This window comes from Otolemur garnettii, unplaced genomic scaffold (genome assembly GCF_000181295.1).
Source record: "Otolemur garnettii isolate 467f Iridium unplaced genomic scaffold, OtoGar3 scaffold00089, whole genome shotgun sequence".
Classification (NCBI taxonomy): Eukaryota; Metazoa; Chordata; class Mammalia; order Primates; family Galagidae; genus Otolemur; species Otolemur garnettii.
Window position 1 is genome coordinate 4,342,422 of NW_003852484.1, and position 22,260 is coordinate 4,364,681.

Here is a 22,260-nt window from a genome sequence, read left to right on the forward strand (position 1 = left end):
TAGGTGTATGTGGCCGGCGCCTTAGCTGCTTGAGCCACAGGCGCCAAGCCTTTTTTGCTATTTCTAATTTTATTCCTTTGTTGTCAGAAAACATACTGTGTATGATTTCAATCCCTTTACATTTATTTAGTCTTGTTTTATTGCCTAGTATATGGTCTATCCTGGAGAATGTTCTATCATGTCAGCTCAAGAAAGGTATACACTAGACCTTCTGTATCTGTGGGTTCTGCCTCTGTAGATTCAACCTACCAGAGATTGAAAATATTCAAAAAAAGTCTTGGCCAGGCACGGTGGCTCAGGCCTATAATCCTGGCAGCTTGGGAGGCCAAGGCTCAAGGGTGACTTGAGCTTAGGAGTTCAGGAACAGCCAAAGCAAGAGACCCTGTTCTAATAAAAACACAGAAAAATTAGCTATTAATGTTGTGATGGGCACCTGTAGTCCCAGTCACTTGGGAAGCTGAGGCAGGATGATCACTTGAACCCAGGAGTTCTAGGTTGCTGTGAGCTAAGCCATGACCCTCTAGCCTGTGGCAACCGAGTGAGATTCTGTCTTAAAAAGAAAAAAAAAAGGGCCTTTACTGAACATATATGTATAGGCTCTTTTTCTTGTCATTCCCTAAATAATACAAATGATAACTATATAGCATTTACATAGTATAAGGTATTACAATTAATGTGGGGATGATTACTCTGTATGGCATAAGGTACATAATTCATATGAAAATACTATGCCATTTTATATCAGGGACTTGATATCTGATATTTTGGATTTTGGTGTCTGTGGGAGGTCCTAGAACCAATCCCCTATGGATACCAAGGGGCAACTATACATTCTGTACATTGAGAGCAGTGATTGAGTGTTGATTTGGGCATCTTTTTCCTTCTGATCTGCACTGTTATTCTAGTTATTGTGGAAAGTGAAGCATTGACATTTTCAACTACAGTGGTCGGTGCTTTACGTAAGATTCTTATTTGATAGGTGTTTTCCTTTTTCTTTCAGTAGGCTGAATATGTCATCTCGCTGCAGTCTGGCCTCCATTGTTTCTGATGACAAGTTACCTCTTGACTTTAGTGGTTTATTGTGCCATTGTTCCATTGTGCCATTATTATTCCTTGATGCTTTTGAGATTTTTTTTTTCTTTAGTTTTTAACATTTTGACTAAGTTGCATCCTGGTGTGGGTCCCTTTGCATTTATCCTACGTAGAGTTCACTGAGTTTCTTGGATTCCATGTAGATTATTGTTTTCACCAAATTTGGGGTATTTTTAGCTATAATTTCTTAAGATAGTTTTTCTGTGCCTGTCTATCTTCTTCAGGTACTCTCATTATGCTTATGTTGGTGTAGTTAATGTTTGCCCAATTCTTTGATACTTTGTTCATTTTTCCTTCTCTTTCTTTCCTCTCTTTCAGACTCTCTTTCATAGTTTCTATCATTTATCTTCAAGTTTGCTGGTTCTTATGCCAGCTTACATATACTATTGAGTTCTCTAATAAGTTGTTTATTTTAGTTATTGTATGTTTTAACTATAACATTTTTGATTAGCTTTTTAAAAATAATCTCTTTATTCATATCCTCTCCTACTTGGTGAGATATTGTCCTTATGCTTTCCTTTACTTCTTTAGGAATGGTTTTCTTTTGTCCTTTGACCATATTTATATGCTTTCAAGTTTTTGCTTGTTCCAATACCTGGCCCCTCTCTCAAAGGTGTTTCTTTTGCCTGCTTTTCCACTACTGTTTGGAATATACTTTCCTCTTTCTTGTATGTCTCATGGTTTTTTGTTGAGTCCTAGACATTTTAGATAATATATCAACTGTGAGTATTGAGTCTTCCCTCCCTCCCTTTCGATTTCACTGATTCTTTTTTTGGAAATTATACAAAGTACTTGAGGTGGTACCTAAGGTCAGAATGTTGATTTTGGAATGTCTGTAATTAATGACTTGGGTTCTATAAAAATTCAGTTGATGTGCTTAGTGGTCTTGTTTTCTTTTTTTCCTGGCAGTGAGTTATTTGTTAATAAATCTTTTTTTCCTGGCAGTGAGTTATTTGTTAATAAATGATGTTTCCATATTAATGAGGTATTATTATAGTTAGAAATTTTTCTAAATCCTGAGGCTTTTGGCTAATATGAAGTTTATGTTTATAATTTTGTTTTGATTTTTCATAATGGAGTAGTTTTATGAAAATGAATGATGCTTCTTCCTGTAGGTTACACCTATGTTTGAGGATTGGACTGTTATTGATTGGTACCGATTTTTCTGTTTGTGGGAGAAGTTGCCAACTTCTATGAAAAGGGTGGCAGAGCTAGTGGGAGTTGAAGAAGGGTTCTTGGCTCGCTGTGTGAAAGGAAAAGTAGTTGCCAGAACTGAGAGACAGCACCGACAAATGGCCATCCATAAAAGGTAAACATTAAGGATCCTGGACTCTCTAGTATTTAATGCAGTGTTTTGCATACAGTAGGTGTCCAGCTTTTTGTAGTCACTTTCATTTTCAATAAAATAAAAATTTTGGCTATTGTAAAATTTTTTAAGTTTTTTGAATTTACTAAATTTGTTGATATTTTAGTTTCATTCTACAATACAGCTTATAGTTTAGCAGTCATTATATGTAAAGTTGTTTTAAGATAGCCTGTTTAATTATTTTTTGTAAAGAAGGTGTGAATCAGAAGAACTGCCAACTTACTGTGGCTTCATTTGGGGTTATGTTTTGTGTCATCCTTAGAAGTGATTGATTACCAGTAGGAAAGAACTTGAATAAAAAGATTCAAGTGGGGAAATTGTAAGGTTTTTAGCTTTTTAAAATATAATGAAATTATTTTTCTTAAAGCATTATCTCTATTTACAAAATAGTCAAGTGTAAATTTTATGAGGATTTATAGACTTGGATTGTTCATGCCACAGTTGACTTTCAAATCAAAACTTAATTTTATAATCAGCTTCTATTATTTTACTGAAATAATGATTAGATGATCATGTAATTGTGTATCAGATCTTGTTTTAAATTTTTGTGCCATCACATTTCTTGAACCAAGTCATATTTCTTAAAATTAGTTAGCAGTATTGAAATGAGTAACTTTTTTTGTTATACAGGCATCAGTTCTTTGCTGTAGTTCTAATACATGTGAAAAACTTGTTTTGCAAACATTGATCTCTGTCTTTGTCCATTAACCTGATTTCCTGTTAAGATCTTCCTAGAGTGTATAAACTTTCTGTTGCCTTTTTAATTCTTAGTTCTTTTGCAATATACATTGTACTTTCATAGTAGACCTAAGTAATCTCTTACCATATGTTTAATCATTTATTTTTAGGTTTTTTACCAGCCTTGTGCTATTAGATTTAATCAGTGAAGTTCCTTTAAAGGAAATTAATCAGAAATATGGATGCAATCGTGGACAGATTCAATCTTTGCAACAGTCAGCTGCTGTTTATGCAGGTCAGTTAAACAGAAAGTTTTAACTTTATTTAAGATTCTATGATTTGAGGTCAAGTTAAGGTTAACTTTTTTTTTTTTTTGGAAACAGTCTCACTTTCTTGCCCTCAGCAGAGTTCCTGGCGTCATAGCTCACAGCAACCTCAAATTCTTGGGCTCAAGCAATCCTCTTGCCTCAGCTTCCCAAGTAGCTGGGAGTATAGGCACCATGACAATGCCCAGCTACTTTTAGAGACGAGGTCTTGCTCTGTCTTAGACTGGTCTCGAACCCGTGAGCTCAGGCAATTCACCCGCCTCGGCCTCCCAAGTGCTGGGATTATAGGTGTGAGCCACTGTGCCTGGCCTAAGGTTAACTTTTTAAAATTCTATTTTACTGTAGTCCTCTCTAAAAGTGCTGTAATTTTGTGTGGCTCCTGTCATTAGGAAATCTAAACTTATGGCTCTCCCTTATTAACATTTTACAGAGGACCAGCTGAGTGTCTGGACTTTATTCCCCTGCCATGCCTTACTAGAGTGTCATGGCCTCATAGCTCATAGCAACCTTAAACTCCTAGGCTTAAGTGAACATCTGGCCTCAGCCTCCCTGAGCATCTGGGACTACAGGTTTGCACTGACACTTTGGATGAGGTTTTCTTTTCTTTCTTTTTTTTTTTAAATTAGAGATAGTGTCTTGTTCTTGCTTAGGCTGGTCTCAAATTCTTGAGCTTAAGCAGTCCTCCCACCTTGAGTGCTAAGATTAAAGGTGTGAGCCACTGCTCTGGGCCTGTCGCCCTACTTTCTGTTTCTTTTTTTTTTTTTTCCCCTGTTGTAGGAAGGAAGAAACAGAAAACAGTGATCTCCCTTTTCTTGTCAAGGTATTGATTAATATGTGTTTGTGATGAGGAGTGTGGCAGATAGAGGGATTTCTGAACTCCTGTCTAACTATTTTAATATTATCTCTTCTAAGGCTGTGATTCCCAACCCCTGGGGTACAGACCTGTATTGGGGTATCGGTCTGTGGCCTGTTAGGAACCCCCAGGCCAGACTGCGTAGCAGGAAGTGAGCGGCAGGCAAGGAAGAGTGGGAAACTTCATCTTTATTTATAGCTACTCCCCATTCCTCACATCCTCACCTGAGTTCCATGTCCTGTCATATCAGCGGTGGCATAAAATTCTCATAGGAGCGTGAACCCTACTGTAAATTGTGTGCTGCAAGGGCTCTAGATTGCGCACTCCTTATGAGAAACACACATACACACCAGCTGTCCCATGGAGAAATTGTCTTTCATAAAATAAGTCCCTAGTGTAAAAATGTTGGGGACTACCATTCAAAGGAACCACTGGTCTGCCTTAATATATAAGTTCATATATTATATTAATATTTGTAATATTTTATATTTATATTTCATATAAAAATATATTAAATATTTTATATTGATGGAAATATCAATATAAACATTTATTTAAAAATATATAAATAATATAAATATAAAATAAAATTTTATAAAATTTTGCAATGAATATTTTATAAGTAAAGGTATATTTAGCTACAATTTCCTGTTTTCCCTACATACGTATGTATGTATGGCAACCTTTAGGATACCCTATCTATTAAATCCTAAGCTAGGCAAACAGAGAAATTCTGTGTCTGAATTTACTAAGCAATCTCTACCACTCTTAGGAAGGAAACTCTGGACTACTACAGGGTGTATTTATTTATATGTGAAAGAGTTTCCTTTGCGATGGTGCTTATGAGGGGACACTGAGGGGAAGATGGGGGAGGGGGTGGTAAGAAGGGAGGAACTTGCTCTCAACTCAGTGGCATCAAAGATCTCTGATGGCCTCTAGGGTTAATCTTGTCATTGGGAAGTGACTTTATTAAAGACTTGATACTTGGCTGCTCTGGCCTTTATTTCAAGAGGGTAGCTATTAAGCTAAGGTGTCTTTTGTTTTTTATTGTTTTCTTTATTTCAGAGTATCAGACAGTACATGGTTTTATTTACATACTTTGTGTTTTGCACAAATTGAGTTGAGGTTATAAGCATGCCCTCCTGGGCAGTCTTTCTTTGAAGAAAATACCAATGGGAAATTTTCTTTTTGTATACCTCTGAGCCTTAAAAATTTAAATCAGAGTTCTTTCTTACTTAAAAAAAGAAAATAAGGGAGAAGAGAAATGAACTAGGGTGAGGGGTTTTATTAATAGTTTGTTCTGTGTTTAAACTGTGCTCTAGCTCAGTTTTTAAGTAAGTTCAAGATTCAGAATAAATGAGATGACATTTAGTGTTTGGCACATTTATTATCCAATTAGCTAGTTAATATATGTCTGCTTTCTTGTTAACTTATACCTTGGGCCTTTGTAAACGTTGCAGCTTGGCCAGAAAAAGAAATAAAACGTACATCTAAAGAAAGGGCAAATTGGTGTATAAGGAATTTTAATCTAAACATATTTTATGAATTTTCTAGGGATGATTACAGTATTTTCCAACCGTCTGGGCTGGCACAACATGGAACTACTACTTTCCCAATTTCAGAAGCGTCTTACATTTGGCGTCCAGAGGGAGCTGTGTGACCTGGTTCGGGTATCTTTACTTAATGCACAGCGAGCCAGGGCCCTCTATGCTTCGGGCTTTCTTACTGTGGCAGATCTTGCTAGAGCAAACATTGCTGAGGTGGAGGTGGTTCTAAAAAATGCTGTACCTTTCAAAAGGTAAGAAAGTCTCTCTATTGACATGGGATTATTAAATGAAAAATCACATTGATTTTTAAATAATACATATATTCTATGACATTTGCAGAAACACGAAATCATCTAATGGTGCATTTTTTAGACCATATCCCTGTCCTTAAGCAATACATGACTGTATTGTTTTTTTCCTCATATCTCATAGCATGGTTGGTAATAGATTTCCTAATATTGAATCAATCTTATATTCCCAGAATTAATTTTGCTGTCACTTGGCTATGGGATATTATTTTTTACATGATGTTAGATTTTGTTTGTTAATATTTAATTTACTGTTCTTTTGCACTGTTACTCATAAATAATATTCATCTGTAGTTTTCTTGTCTTAATTTGGCACTATCTTTATTCAATTTTTGGTATCAGTGTTTGGTATCAGATTTGTTTCATAAAAGAATTATGAAATTTGCAGTAATTTATGCAATCTCATGACTGTATGGTTGAAAGTTTTATGTGATTACCCTATGAAACCATGTTGGTTTAGTGCTATTTTATGGGGGTTAGTCCCTTGATTAGCTTTTCTATTTTATTGTTTCAGGAATTACTCTCTTTAAGCTTTCTATCTCTAATTTGGTATCTTTTATTTCCCTAGGAAATGATTCATTTAGGTTTTCAAATATATTTCACAGTAGTCTATAAATTATGGGGTTTTTTGCATTTTAAATATTTGTTCTATTTTATTGATTATTTCTCCTTTGTCATTTTTCTTTTTTTTTTTTTTTTTTTTGAGACAGAGCCTCAAGCTGTCCCCCTGGGCAGAGTGCCGTGGCATTACAGCTCACAGCAACCTCCAACTCCTGGGCTCAAGCGAGTCTCCTGCCTCTGCCTCCCAAGTAGCTGGGACCACAGGCGCCCACCACAACGCCAGGCTATTTTTTGGTTGCAGCCGTCATTGTTGTTTGGCGGGTCCGGGCTGGGGATTCGAACCCGCCACCTTAGGTGTACGTGGCTGGCGCCTTAGCCGGTTGAGCTATAGGTGCCGAGCCATCTTTGTCATTTTTCATTTTGTAAATTTCTATTTTCCCCTCCACCCTCCACACATACATAGACACACTTCATCTGTCTTTCCCTAAGAGTGGTCTCTTAAAGCCTGCTATTGTTAGTGTGTTTCTCTCTGTGTCTCCTTGTATCTCCTGTAGTATTTGCCTCATAAAAATGGTTACTCCTTGGCTGGAGTGGTGGCTCAGTCCTAGCCTTTTGGGAGGCTGAGAGGTGGGAAGATTGCTTGAGGACAGGAGTTCAAGAGCAGCCTGGGTGACAGAGAGAGACTTGTCTTTACCAAAAATAAAAATAAGTAGCCAAGCATGATGGCATACTCCTGTAGTCCTACCTCTTTGAGAGGCTGAGGCAGGAGGATCACTTGAGCCTAGGAGTTCAAGGCTACAGTGATTAGGATCGGGTCACTGGACTCCAGTCTGGGAAACAGAGCCATACCCTGTCTCTAAAAGAAAAAGAAATAGTTATTTGATACGTAGTTTTTCATAGCTATTTTCTTTATTGTGATTGTGGTTTTGAACATTACCAGTATTATTCTTTGTCACATATAATGCTTTTTGGCTTGAATTGTATTTTATTTGATATTGGAATATCTCTCATTGCTTTCTTCTTGTTTCCCTTTGGGAATTCCTTTGTCTATTCCTTTAGTTTTAGGCTTTTGAAATCACTTTGTTTTTTGATGTGCTTTTTGGTATAACATTTAGTTATAGTTGAATATTGATTTGTGGAAGCAAATTGAAAATCTTTTTCTTTTAGTCGATGATTTAATCCTATTTACTGGTATCACCAATATGTTTGGGTTTAATTCTCTCAAATTATTTTATGATTATGTGTGTATTATGTAATATTTGCTATGTTTCCTTTTATAACTGTTGGGTATGCTTTGCAGATTTATTTATTTATTTATGTCAATGTCTTGCTCTGACACTGAGGCTGGAATGCAGATAGCATCATCATAGCTCACTACAACCTCAAACTACTTAGCTCGCGCTATCCTCCTGCCTCAGCTTCCAAACTTCTAAGTAGTTAAGAGTACAGACATGTACCCACCATGCCTGGCTAATTTTCTTTCTTTTTTCTTCTTATTTATTTTTATTTTTTTTGGTAGAGATAGGCTTTAGATTAGTCTTAAACTCCTGGTTTCAAATGATCCTTCCCCTTGTTCTCCCAAAGTGCTAGGATTATAGATGTGAGGCACCATGGCCGCTAGGCCTACAGTTTTATTTGATTTACACTTTCTTTTATTGAATTTTTTGAAACTACTCATCCCTTGTTGCCGTGCCTTGTGTGTTATTTTTAAGAAGTCTATTGGGAGTCTGATTCTTTTGCCCTTGTAAATTATTTGATCTTTTTATATTTAGGCCTTGAGATGTCTTTTTCCTCTTTGAATTTCAATAGTTTTTCTAGGCATAATAGTCATTTGTTTTTATGTAACAAATTACTTTAAAACATAGCGGCTTAAAGCAATGTAAGTTTATATTATCTTAAAGCTTCTGCAAGTAATGAATTCAGGAGCTCCTTTGCTGGTGACTCTGGTTTGGGATGTCTTCATGAGATTGTAGTTAAGTTGTTGGCTAGGACTATAGTCTTCTGAAAGTTAAACTTAGGTTTGATTCCAAGATGATACACACATTTGCAAGTCGGTGCTGGATGCCTCAGTTGTTATCCACATGCGCTTCTCCATAGGACTTCTTGACGATGGCTGGCTTCTCCCAAAGTGAGTGGTTCAAAAGAGAGCAAACTGGAACTTGCAATGCATTCATGACCTCCCTTTGGTTTTTTAGTTGTAGGTGAGAGACTAAATTGGGTCCTATTACTCCACATTAGTTGGAAGTGGAATCTTTTAGTCATTATGTCTTGCATAATTTGCCCATCCCCTTTCTTCTCCTGCTACTTTAATTACACATATATGTTTGAATTTTTAGGTCTAGAATCTATTATGTTACTCCAAAGAACATCAGTGTTTTGTCAGTTTCGCTGAACTCAAAAGTCCAAACTTCATGTAGCAGACAGCTATCTGTTTAGATTTTAAAGTAGTTACTAGGTAGGTATCTGCCCACAGTTACACAGTTTAGAAGTCAGCCAGATACCACATATTTGAGCAGAGTTTTTATGAAGAATCTGGGATGCTCTTTCTCTAGCTCTCTGATTTCTAGACTTTCTGCCTTCAATTTCTAACCAATGTATTTATCCTTACCTCTATTCTGAATTCTGTCAGTCAGTGAAATTCAGTTTTTTATCACAGTTTTTACCCAACATACATGGTGCTGATTAAGGCCTGCCTTCAGGTAAAAAATGTGAAAATTTTCCCACTGCTATTTCTATGTTCTAAGTCTCAACCCCCCCCCCCTTTGCTTTACTTTCTTGCTTTCTTTTGGTCATTCTCTAGTCTCTTCAAATATTTTGTTCAGTTTATTGTCTAGGAAGATTTGTTTTTGGTGAAGGTTTTATGACTTTCACTTTTTTAAAGGCTTAAAGAATCTATCTTAGTGAGGCTTTCCTGTATTATGCCATTAAAAAATTATAGCACCACCCTCCCCTTTCTGCTATTTCACTTTGGCGTACATCTCTTCTAACCAATTGCCATAGAATGCATTTTAAATATTTGCGTGTTTTCTGAATTCTACAACTAGAATGTAAGTGTCATGAGAGAGAATGTATCTCTCTCTACTTTAGTGTTATTTCTTTAGTTCCTGGAACTACTCAGACTGAATGCTTAATAAATATTGGTTATATGAATGAATGAATCAATGCATTAACTTCCTTTTTTCCTATCTCCTTGTATAGTGCTCGAAAAGCAATAGATGAGGATGAAGAAGCTGTTGAAGAACGTCGGAATATGCGAACTATTTGGGTGACTGGCAGAAGAGGTTTAACTGAAAGGGAAGCAGCAGCTCTTATAGTGGAAGAAGCCAAAATGATTCTGCAGCAGGACTTAGTTGAAATGGGAGTACAGTGGGACCCATCTTTCCTTTTAAATTCTGGTACACATTCATCGACCAGTAGTGAGTCACAAGGGAAGGAACATGCATTTACACCCCAAACTAAGAGTTCTTGTAAAAGAGTAACACTAAGGAGCAAGAGTAACAGAATATTTGGTGATTCTTACGTTAAGCATTCACCAAACATAGTACAAGATTTAGATAAAAGTAGAGAGCATACAAGTTCTTTTTATTATTCGTTCCAGAGTAGGAATCAAGAACATCAGACAAATCCCATTTTCAGGGCAAGAAAACGGGCTTCCTTGGACATAAATAAAGACAAGATAGTAACCTCTCTGAATGATAGAAAAACAAGCACTAAGAAAGTTGTTCAGATCTTCTCATCTGAGAAAACAAAAAAGGAATCTTTTCGATCTCAGAAACATAGTAAGCATCTGAAACAAATTAGGAATAGTAGCCCTTTGAACGACTCTAGAATATATAAAGTTGACTTCCAAGGACAGACTCTGTTTAGTCCTATTGTTTGTGAAGAACCATTTACCTTAGATAAGAAGAATACAGAATTTAAAAATTCAGGGCCATTTGCTAAAAATGTATCTTTTTGTGCTGGGGAAAAATATAACAAAACTTCATTTCTATCACAAGTAAAGCAAAGTTGTTCAAGGGACAGAATAATAACTAATGATATTCTTCTGGAACATTTTATCACAGAATCCCAGAGTAAAAATGTGGATTGTCAAACCTTTAGGACAGTTAGTGAAAATGGAAGAGGATTAGCTGTTGTTGAGACAGAAAAAATAAATGAAGTGCTGCAACAAAATGATCCAGAAAACCAGAATGTTTATGTGAAACACCACGACATTTATTCTGATAACCACAGGCCAGAAAAACAGTCTAATAAACAAGCAAACAGTTATACCAAAGAGAAAAAAGGAGACAGGCAAATGTCCTGTGAGGTATTCAGTAGTCATCTGAATAGAGACTCAGATTTTACTGCTACTAAATGTGAAAATATAGAGGTTAATACTGAGGAAAAGAATCCAAATGATTTTCGGGCATTAGGAGAAAATACAAACAAAAATGAGATACCCAGTGGAATACTTATATCAACTGGAACATTTGGTAAATCAGGAGGCCAGCACGAGAATTTTCTAAACGTCCCTGGAATACAAGAAAAAACAGATACCTATGCAACAAACAAAACTAGCAATCATCATGTTTCTGACTTAGGTTTAGTCCGTGGTGATTTTGAAGATAGCTTCTACCTGGGTACTCAGTCAGAGAAAATAATACAACAGACAGCAACTGAAATTACCAAACAAGAGACAAAAGATACCAACCTGGCAGCAGGGATGATGCAGAGGACCTTAGACCACCAGAACTCAGTTATCTCTTTTCAAAATGCGTTTCACGCTACCTTTCCTGGTGAGCGGCACTCCTCAGGAAGGACTGATGGAGATCATTTGAACTTAAAGTCTATAAGAACTATGAAACAAAGCACTGATTCACATGGGGTTGATATCCTGTCTCCGGAAAACCCAGTTTTTCGTTCTCCAATGCTATTGGAGGAAAATGCTCTTTGTTTTAAAGGGAGTGAACTGTCTGTTACTGACTCCCAATTAAATAGTTTTCTTCAAGGCTATCAAACACAAGAAGCTGTGAAACCAGTGATACCTCTTGTTCCTCAACAGAAAACTCCCACTGATACAGAGGGAGAATGCGTGCAAGTTCCTGAAACAAGTTTGAATATGAGTGATAGTTTATTGTTTGACAGTTTCAGTGAAGACTACCTAGTAAAAGCACAACCAACTGATGTTCAGGCAAAAGAACCCCTTCCATCTCAGATACCATCAGACCATTTCAGTGATTCCCCATCTCTACAACAAGAGGATCTGATTAAAAACTCAAATGTGAATGAGAGTGAAGATATCCAGGAACAGTCGCCTTGTTTCAGTGATCAATCTGTTATGTTTTCAGAAATGAATTCTCTTCAAATGGTTGAAGATTTGGACAATGAAGGTCTATTTTCAGCCCAAGAGAAAGATAATACTATAGTATCTCTTAGAGCCTTGGAACTAAGTGATCCAGTGATTGTAGGCAATGACCACCCCCAAGAAGTAACTGGAGGAGATGGAGGTGAAAGGACTCATAAATCCAAATTAACTGGGACAGGGCAAAATCACTCATTCATGTGGTCAGGGGCATCATTTGATCTAAGTCCAGGACTACAAAGGATTTTAGATAAAGTGCCCAGTCCTCCAAAGAATGAAGAGCTAAAATTAGCAACTATAAACTTGTCTGGTTTGAAAGGGAAAAGTACAGAGTTAAATGAGAAACAGGAGGCAGTTTCAAATATGGAGACAAATCAAGTGCAGGGATTTTCATGTTCCCCTAATGAAGTAAAAAGCAAGCAAGAGACACCAGAGAACAGTGTCAAGTGTGGTGAAACCTCACCCTTCTTGCCTTGTAAGCAGAACTGTGTAGCTGATGATAATGGTCTCATTCCTCCTACACCCACTCCAGCATCTGCTTCTAAGCTGGCATTTCCAGAGATTCTTGGAGCACCCATAGAATGCTGGAAAACTGGTGGTGTTTTACAGCCTGGTGAAAGTTATTCATTTGGTTCACCTTCAGATATTAAAAACCAAGATTTAAATCTAGAGAATAGAAGTGACTTCAAAGATGGCAGCCCTATGAGAGACACAAGTTTTTCACTGCTGTCATCACAGGATGGATTGCAGTTAACTCCAGCCGCAAGCAATTCGGAAAGTTTGGCCATAATTGATGTAGCAAGCAACCAAGCCCTTTTTGAAACATTCATTAAGGAGTGGCAGTACAAAAAACGATTTTCCATCTCAGTGGCTTGTGAAAAGATCAGAAGTTCAGCATCTTCTAAAACTGCTACTATTGGTGGTAGATTTAAGCAAGGTAAGAAGTTTTTTGAAAAAAATTTTATAGCCAGGCATGGTGGCTCACACCTATAATCCTCGCACTCTGGGAGTCTGAGGAGGGAGGATTGCTTAAGCTCAGGAGTTTGAAACTTGTCAGATCAAGAGTTAGCGACCACCTCTAAAAATAATTTTTTACATTTACATATAAACTAGTTAATAGACTGACACGAGGTTTAGATTTTTCAGTGTTGGATATTAAGTGTAATCTATTGAAAATTTATTAAGTTGGCTTGGCGCCTGTGGCTCAAGCGGCTAAGGCGCCAGCCACATACACCTAAGGTGGCGGGTTCGAATCCCCAGTCCGGGCCCGCCAAACAACAGTGATGGCTGCAACCAAAACATGGCCAGGCGTTGTGGCGGGCGCCTGTAGTCCCAGCTACTTGGGAGGCTGAGGCAGGAGACTCGCTTGAGCCCAGGAGTTGGAGGTTGCTGTGAGCGTGATGCCATGGCACTCTACCCAGGGGGATAGCTTGAGGCTCCGTCTCAAAAAAAAAAAAAAAAAGAAAATTTATTAAGTTATCTACTGTGTGGACTTATGTGTAGAACAGCTTTATTCAGCAGAGTTAGACTAATAATATTTGCCTTCCATTATGAGAGGTGCATGCAAAATATACTATACTGCAATCTTATTTTAAATTTTGATATAACATTTCTTTGATGGTATTTTAATGTGACAGTGATCTTCATTAATCATCAATGCTCATGAGTCGTTTCCTATAAAATTGTAGTATCTTTGTTAACTTATATAATCAAAAAAGTACATAGCAAGTAGGAACTATTATTTTTCATAATGTGCATTAGCTTTATTTTCTAAGACTTCTCTCATGTGGAACTTAGATCTCCAGTGATAGACATGAATTCTGTGCTAAAATGTTGATTCCAAAGCCTTGCAGAGCTCTACCAGGTTTTAAGAGAGCTGAACCTTTTGATCAAGTAATACAGTGTATGTTTCTATGTTATTATTGCATTACCCCTGGATTCTGACTTATGGGGAATAGCTGTAGTCAGTTTGACAACCTGTTGTGAAAATCAGAAGTTTGATTAGATTTATTAAATCTCAGCATTTTTGAATGCACTCATTCATAAAAGCTTGAATTTTTGATTGATCTTCAGTTCATGGAGCAGACATGTTAATGACAAGCTTTATATACCTTTAGTATTAAAAAGTACTTTCCCACCCTCAGTGAATCCCCAACAATAAAAAAAAAAAGCACTTTCCATTTTTTATCCAACAAACATAAATTTGAGTATATATTTTGTATTAGGCTCTGTGGCTGGAGGTCAGTAGGATAAAAACATTCACTTAAATTTAATAAATATGCATTGAGTTCCTCTGTGCCCATTATTTTTCTAGTATTAGAGGTATAATTGTGAATAAAATTGGAGAAACATTTTAGACCAAAAAAATGTGGACTCCAGATACAAATTATACTTAATTCTTCACTAATGAATAAGACCTTTGATTTTTCTGAAGTTTCCTAGTTAAGAATTGTTGAATTTGCTACAAAGTTTTAGTAGCATGCAGATGATCTTTATTTCTGTTTGGGTCACAGAAATTTGAAGTGCAACTTTCTGTTTTTTTATTTGTTAACACTCATTTAGTCATTAGTATAGATTTATTTTAAGAAATCTTTGGTAGTTTTTTAATAACTCCCTTTTGTGAGGGAAATTCCACTTTCTATCTTATTTTATTTTACTTATTTATTTTTTTTTTGACAGGGTCTTGCTCTGTTGCCCAGGCTGCAGTGTAGTAGTGAGATCTTCTTACCACAGCCTGAAATTCCTGGGCTCAGGCCATCCTCATGCCTCACCCTGAGCCTACATGCGCATAACCCCCTATATTTTTGCTGTTTTTTTTCCAAGGTGGGGGTCTCTGCTATGTCACCCAGTCTGGTCTTGAACTCCTGGCCTCAAATGATCCTCTTTTCAGCCTCCCACGGGCATGAGCTACTGTACCTGTTAGTTTTTCATAGTGGTACTTAATTGATGAGCCTTCTAGACAGCTCTTAAACATAAAAATTATTTTCTAAATAACACACATTTTAGTATTTGGAAATTTTGCCTATCAAATATAGTTTTATTGTTTCAATAATTTAATGTCTTTATTTTTAGAGTTTTAAATTTTTTCACCTTTGGTTTATTTAGCTAGTTTACCTCAGGAACCTCCTGCTAGAGAAGATGGATTTTCAGTTAAAGGCTATGATGACATGTTGGTGGTTGGACTGGCAATATGCTGGGGTAGAAGGGATGCCTATTATATTTCACTGCAAAAAGAACAAAAGCATTCTGGTAAGTAACCAGTACTTGGCTAAGTCACCTTGTAATTAAGGTAACATCTATTAAAATAGTGATCTTGCTTGTTGAGAGTAATTTTCTGATATTTACCTAAGATTTAATTGTAGGATTAAACCAAATTTTGGAGAGCCACTATGGACATTATTGCCTATATTAAGTAGAGTGACTGTTTCAAGAAGCACCTCCTTTACTAGCCCCTCCTTGTCACATAAGGCCATTAATGTGGCAGTGGAACTTCAGGGACTTAACACCTTCAGGGCTTACTTTTGATGACTGGACTATAGCAGTTTCTTTTTAGTCTTTTTTCCCCTCCCATTGACAGGGTCTGAAACTCAAAGGCAATGTTGAGCTAGAGATCTATAATAGTTGAATCACACAACGTTTGGTAAAGTCTTTGGAATTGAAAGAATATGACCTGATTGTGGTTATTAGATACCCAGCTGATTTGTTGGTTTTGAATAGGAGCAAAATTAATAAGGAAACATTTTATGGTATGCTATATAGTCTTTCTCTTAGAAAGCATGAAATATTTTCATTTGTTTTACAGGAAAATATATTGGAGTGAGTTGTTACTTGTATTTTTACTTCTTTTATTTTTAATATGGCATTGTATGCTCATACTAAATTTCTCTTTAAAATTTATTCAGAATATTTTCTTGTCTTTAACTCCTTCTTCTGAGGAATATAATTTTATTTTTATAAGTCTTGATATTTAGAAGTTTCTCCTACCTAATTAAATAAAGCATTATGAATGTTCTAGCCCAGTCCATAATTTTTAGATTATGAAACACTTTATCTACATAACCAGTATGACCTGGATAAGGTCATACTGAGTTAGTGGTTACATGAAACTAGTCCTGAATATTTTTTTAGTCTTTCTACTAAAGATTGCTGCTTCAAATGAATGAAAGTCATTTTTGCCTTAAGACTTTTTTGTCTTTTTTCTTTTTTTAAAGAAATCAGTGCCAGTTTGGTTCCACCTTCTCTGGATCCCAGCCTGACTGTGAGAGACAGGATGTGGCACCTTCAATCCTGTTTGCAAAAGGAATCTGATAAAGAACGTTCTGTTGTCATCTACGATTTCATCCAGACCTATAAAATTCTTCTTCTGTCTTGTGGCATCTCCCTGGAGCAAGGTTATGAAGATCCTAAGGTTCTGAGTCTTGTTTAAGTTATATATACTTAAAAAAAAAAAATTTAGAGTTTAGGGTTAATTCCTTTTTTTCTTTTGAGACAGTGTCTCACTCTGTTGCCTAGGCTAGAATCTGTAGTGTCAGCCTAGCTTGCAGCAACCTCAGGCTCTTAGGCTCAAGCAATCCTTTTGGCTCATCCTCCTGAGTATCTGGGACTACAGGTGCCTGGCACAATACTTGGCTAATTCTTTTCTTTTTTAGTAGAAATTAGGAGCTCTTGCTGCAGCTGGTCTTAAACCTGAACTCCAGCAATCCTCTCACCTTGCCCTTCTAGAGTGCCAGGATTATAGGTTGAGCCACTGTTGCTCAGCCTAGGGTTAATTCTTAAATGACTTGGTATTAATTTTGCTTCAGTAATGCAGCTTTTAGGGTAGTCCCTTTTTTATTCAATACTCTTATCCCCAGAATAGGATATCATGCACTAAATGCCTTTCCGTACATAGAAACAAAGATGTCACAAATTGTATACCCTAAAGTTTATATCTTTCCTTGGGGATTTTTAAATAATGTTAATTTTGGCCATAATTTCTAAGTGGTAAATTAGAAGTGAAATGAGAACTATTAGATTTAAGGTATATGATATAGCAGGATGTTTCAAATATTCTTGAGGGTGGACCTAGAAATTCTGAAAAGTGCACGAATATAAAATATCAAAGGATTGTAATTAGGGACCATTTGGTGTAGAGGAAAATCACCTTACTAGCCTTTGAGAACTTTCCTGTTTAATAGCAAAGTGTGATATACTCTTTGTAATGATGACTCTGAATTATCAAGGAAAAGGTAAATTACGTCATTGTAATATATACTTAACAGTATAATGCATTTAAACAACACATTTAAATTTTAGAGGCTTGGAGAAGGGGTCATTTTTTCCTGCATGGTACATGAGGCATACAGTGTTGAGAAATGTTAATATTTGGTAATTATTATCAAGAATAATAGGATACTTTTTAGTTTCTTAGTTTCTTTAGCTTTTTTGGCAATAATTTTCAAAGGCAGCATTGGGTAAACACTAAAGATATTACCCTTTTCTAGGCTTGGTTTATATATGATGTATTCCAGATTGCTCCTTTCTTTGGTTTTTTCTTTCTTTCCCACCATGTTGCCTGGGCTAGAGTTCAGTTGCATCATCATAGCTCACTACAATCTCATACTCTTGAGCTGAAGTGATTCTCTTGTCTCAGCCTCCCAAGTAGATGGGACTACAGGCATGAGCCATCACACCTGACTGATTTTTTGATTTTTTTATAGAGATGGGGTCTTACTGTTGCTCAGGCTTATCTCAAACTCCTGGCCTTAAGCAGTTGTCTCACCTTAGCCTCCCAAAGTGCTAGGATTATAGGCATGAGCCTCGGTGCCCAATCCTATGTAGTTTCTTTCTTTCTTTCTTTTTTTTTTTTTTTGAGAGAGAGTCTGACTATGTCGCCCTCGGTAGAGTACCATGGCGTCATAGCTCACAGCAACCTCAAACTCTTGGGCTTAAGCGATTCTCTTGCCTCAGCCTCCCAAGTAGCTGGGACTACAGACACCTGCCACAACGCCCGGCTATTTTTTGTTGTTGTTGTTCTTGCATTTGTCGTTGTTTTAGCTGGCCCAGACCAGGTTCGAACCTGCCAGCCTTATGTGTATGTGGCCAGTGCCCTACCCTCTGAGCTACAGATGCTGCCCTCATGTAGTTTCTAAACTGACCTTTGCTGGATATAAAAGATTGTCACATAATTTTGATTGTCTGGAGTCTAACAGATACGGATAATATGAAACTCTCATTAGAACTATGGCAACATCTCAGATTTATATAGCAACTTTGTTTTAAATGACTTGAAATATTTCATAATTGGCTTTGTTAATCACAACATTTTTAATGTAAGAAGTTAGACTCTTAATTTATGAAATCTTTTATGAGAAATTTTGCTAACTTTTATATCAAATTATTTCTTTCAATACTCCGCTATAAAATTTTATTCTTAACCTACAAAAGAATTCACTGAGTCATATAGTAATTATAAAAATTGTGATTAGCAATTAGTTTTCCTCATTTCTCGATCCAGTTTGTGGTATACTTAGAAATGTTATTAGAAACTACATGTGTCCCAGTCTCCTGAGGAAGACAAAAATATCAATCAAATGACCAGGTGGATGGTCCTAGGAACAGAGCCGTATGCTTTGGGCAAAGTCTACTCTAGATGCTTTCTGAGACGCTGGGTATGAACTTTTAATGGTAAAATATTTATCCCTCACTTCTTTTGATGGTGAAAGAACTAAATAACCTAAAACCATATAGTCCCTTCTTTATTAGCTTAGCTTAGCCAAAATTAGCATTAGTAGAGAAGAGTCTGTCTTCATTTTAAGACACATGATTTCAATTCACTGAGAGACACTTGGCTCTCAGGCCTACTTCAGAAGTGGATCAGCCAGGAGTGTTGGAGTTTTAGAAAAGTTACAACTTTTTCTTCTTTGAAGGCTACTGCTCTTATTAGTACAAACAATGAGTCCTGTTATAATTTTTGTTTCCTTCTCTTTTCCTGGGAAGACCACTGAATAAGTGTTTAATGAAAATGAATGTGATTAGATATGAGCTTTCCTTTTTTTTCCTTTTAATTTAAGGGACTTACGGATGCAGAAATGTCTTTAAGAAAAATCAAGAAAATATTCTGATTGCTCTCCCATTCAGGTGGCATGCTGGTTATTAGATCCAGATTCTAAGGAACCAACTCTTCATAGCATAGTTACCAGTTTTCTTCCTCATGAGCTTCCACTCCTAGAAGGGCTGGAGACCGGCCAAGGAATTCAGAGTCTGGGGCTGAATGTCAGCGCTGAGCATTCTGGGCGATATAGAGCGTCTGTAGAGTCCATTCTTATCTTCAACTCTATGAATCAACTCAACTCTTTGTTGCAGAAGGAAAACCTTCAAGGTAAAACTAAGTTTCTAATATTTTTATATAATAGACTGGGGAGATATATATATATATATTTAGTCACTCCGTTTTTTTCTTTTTTTGAGACAGAGTCTCACTCTGTCACTCTTGGTAGTGTGCTATGGCTTCACAGCTCACAGCAACCTCAAACTCTTGGGCTTAAGTGATTCTCTTGCCTCAGCCTCCAAAGTACCTGGGACTACAAGCATCTACCACAATGCCCGGCTACTTTTAGAGACAAGGTCTCACTCTGGCTCAGGCTGGTCTCGAACTCGTGAACTCAGGTAATACACCGGCTTTGGTCACCCAGAGTGCTAGGATTATAGGTGTGAGCCACCACACGTGGCCTATTTACCTACTCTTTATCACAGTGAGTAAATTATACATTTTATACCTGCTGTTGGATTGTCTAGTGTGGGGTATTAACAAACATTTTCTATACAAGGCCATATTATAAATACTTTTGGTTTCGTGGACCAGATGATCTTTATCATAGATATTAAAAACTCTGTGTGATGAGAACAGCCATAGAACATACCAATATAAATGAATGTGGCTGTTTTTCAATACCATTATATTTACAAAAACATTCATTTAGTGCTAGTTTGGCCATAGTTTGCTCACCTCTAACCTTACCATAATGAAGAGAATTAGTGGTGTTTTATTCAGTTGTTGCTAATTTTATATTTGAACTTTATCAAAAGATTTTTATTCATACTAGAAGACATCCTTTTATGGATTTAAAAGAATTGTTTTCTTTTTAGAGATTTCTCTTTTTCTCTCATAACAAACAACACAAATTTATTGTGCAGTCTGCTGTCCCAGTTGAGTACTTTGACATCAGAAAACATAACAAATGGTTATAGTAGAGATGGCAAAGTGGAACCAAGTTGGCTTCATTGTGAGGAGATTACTATGAATTTATTGAGTGATCAGTCGATACTGGAAACAGTGGACTGATGAGTTCACACACACCAAGGTTTGGATCAGGATGGTCCACTTACTATCTGAAGGTCTTTGGGCAAACAACTATTTAAGTCTGATTCTTAGAAAGTTATCATAAGGATTAAATAAAATAATGAATGTAGCCCAATATTTGTCACAGGGTAGGTACATATTATTATTGCTTGATTATTATAATTATTATCTTTATTGCTACTACAATGCCCTCTGTGGTGATGGGAACATTCTTCCCAGCATCATTAGGGTAGAATAACAGAGACATAGACTGACTTCTTGTGTAATTGATGTTAAGCTCTTGTAGTGGCACTATAGTATTTCAAATTCGGCTACCCTAAGCCAACACAGGCAGGCTGTGGAGAAGAAGTATGTGGCACATGTGCTGTGGCTCCTTCTACGTGGGTGAGCAATTGTGCTGGGTGAACACAGCTCTTTTCCCTCTCTCTGCCTAGTCTACCTAACCTGGGTTTCCTGGAGAGCTTGTGTAGTTCCCTGACACTGACCTTTGGTGGTGCTGATATGTGAATTAATCTGTAACTTTTTGTAGACATTTGTTATCCATTATCAGAATTAATAGTGTAAGCTTTTTCAGTCTTTTTGGGAGTGGATGGTCCCATGTCAGATCTATTAAGTATAGAGTGTAAATGTCTTAACACAATAATTAAGTAAATGAGGTGAGGGATATATTAACCAGTACGATATAAGCATTCAAAATTGTATATGAAATCAGCACATTGTACCCCATAAATGCATTAATGTGTACATGATCTACCTCTTTATGATTTAATTTTTTTTAAAAAAAGGAATATGCTGTTCTCTTCCTGAAAAACACAAGATTTGTTATTCTTAACTTTAATAATTCAGTGTGCCTTGAAATCTCCTCCTCTTGCAAATTTCCAAAAATAGGTAGCTAGGAGATATTAAATGCATTTTATTTTATTTATTTTATTTTTTTGAGACAGAGCCTCAAGCTGTCCACCTGGGTAGAGAGCTGTGGCATCACAGCTCACAGCAACCTCCAACTACTGGGCTCAAGCGAGTCTCCTGCCTCAGCCTCCCAAGTAGCTAGGACCACAGGCGCCTGCCACAACGCCCGGCTATTTTTTTGGTTGCAGCCATCATAGTTGTTTGGCGGGCCCAGGCTGGATTCGAACCCACCACCTTAGGTGTATGTGGCTGGCGCATTAGCCACTTGAGCCACAGGTGCTGAGCCAAGATTTTCTTATTTATAGAATTCATAGAACTGAAGTGCATTGAGAGAAGGGAAGCTTTTAAAAGAAGGTTGACAGTTATCAAATTTAGTTTGGAAGTAGTTATTTCAGGATATGCTGATTTATTTTAATGGACCTCTTGAATCTTTCCCTTTTTCCCTTCTCCTCTTCCTCCTTGGTAGGCATGTTCTGACAGCTGCCTTTCTCCCAGAGGATATCCACTTTTGTTTGGGTAGGAATAAATACTAATAAAAGAATGTGTCTTTGTTTAACGTGACCCTGGACAAAGTATTCCTGTTCTTCTCACATGGATCAGTTAGGTTCTTCTTAAATAGTTTTGCATGTATTAGATGATTTTCTAAGCATAGGGTGAGTTGGCTTTCCCCTTTTTTAAAGAACCCCAACTGTACATTTTTGCATTAATCATTTTCTTTTCTTTTTTTTTTAATTCAATCATTACTGTGTTAATCATTTTCTTTTTTATGTCTACTGTCATCATTGGTCCACATGTGGTTCTTTTATTATTTTAATAATACAGTGAAAACCTATGATCACACCTTAATAATAAGTTACTTCTATGTATGTGCTTCTCCTTTCTTTCATATCCCAAGCTTGTGTTTATCATTCCTTTATTTTTTATTTTTTTTTTTT

The 22,260-nt window shown here is 36.6% G+C and overlaps 1 protein-coding gene across 1 annotated transcript in view; it reads left to right on the plus strand.

Annotated features, from left to right (window-relative positions):
• Positions 1–22,260, plus strand: part of POLQ (DNA polymerase theta) — a 128,460-nt gene that overhangs the window by 42,366 nt on the left and 63,834 nt on the right. Inside the window, 7 exon segments of the mRNA XM_003795084.1 lie at positions 2,208–2,401; positions 3,307–3,431; positions 5,870–6,113; positions 9,930–13,012; positions 15,181–15,324; positions 16,287–16,483; positions 19,195–19,435. Of these exon segments, the coding sequence (XP_003795132.1) occupies positions 2,208–2,401; positions 3,307–3,431; positions 5,870–6,113; positions 9,930–13,012; positions 15,181–15,324; positions 16,287–16,483; positions 19,195–19,435 (4,228 nt within the window).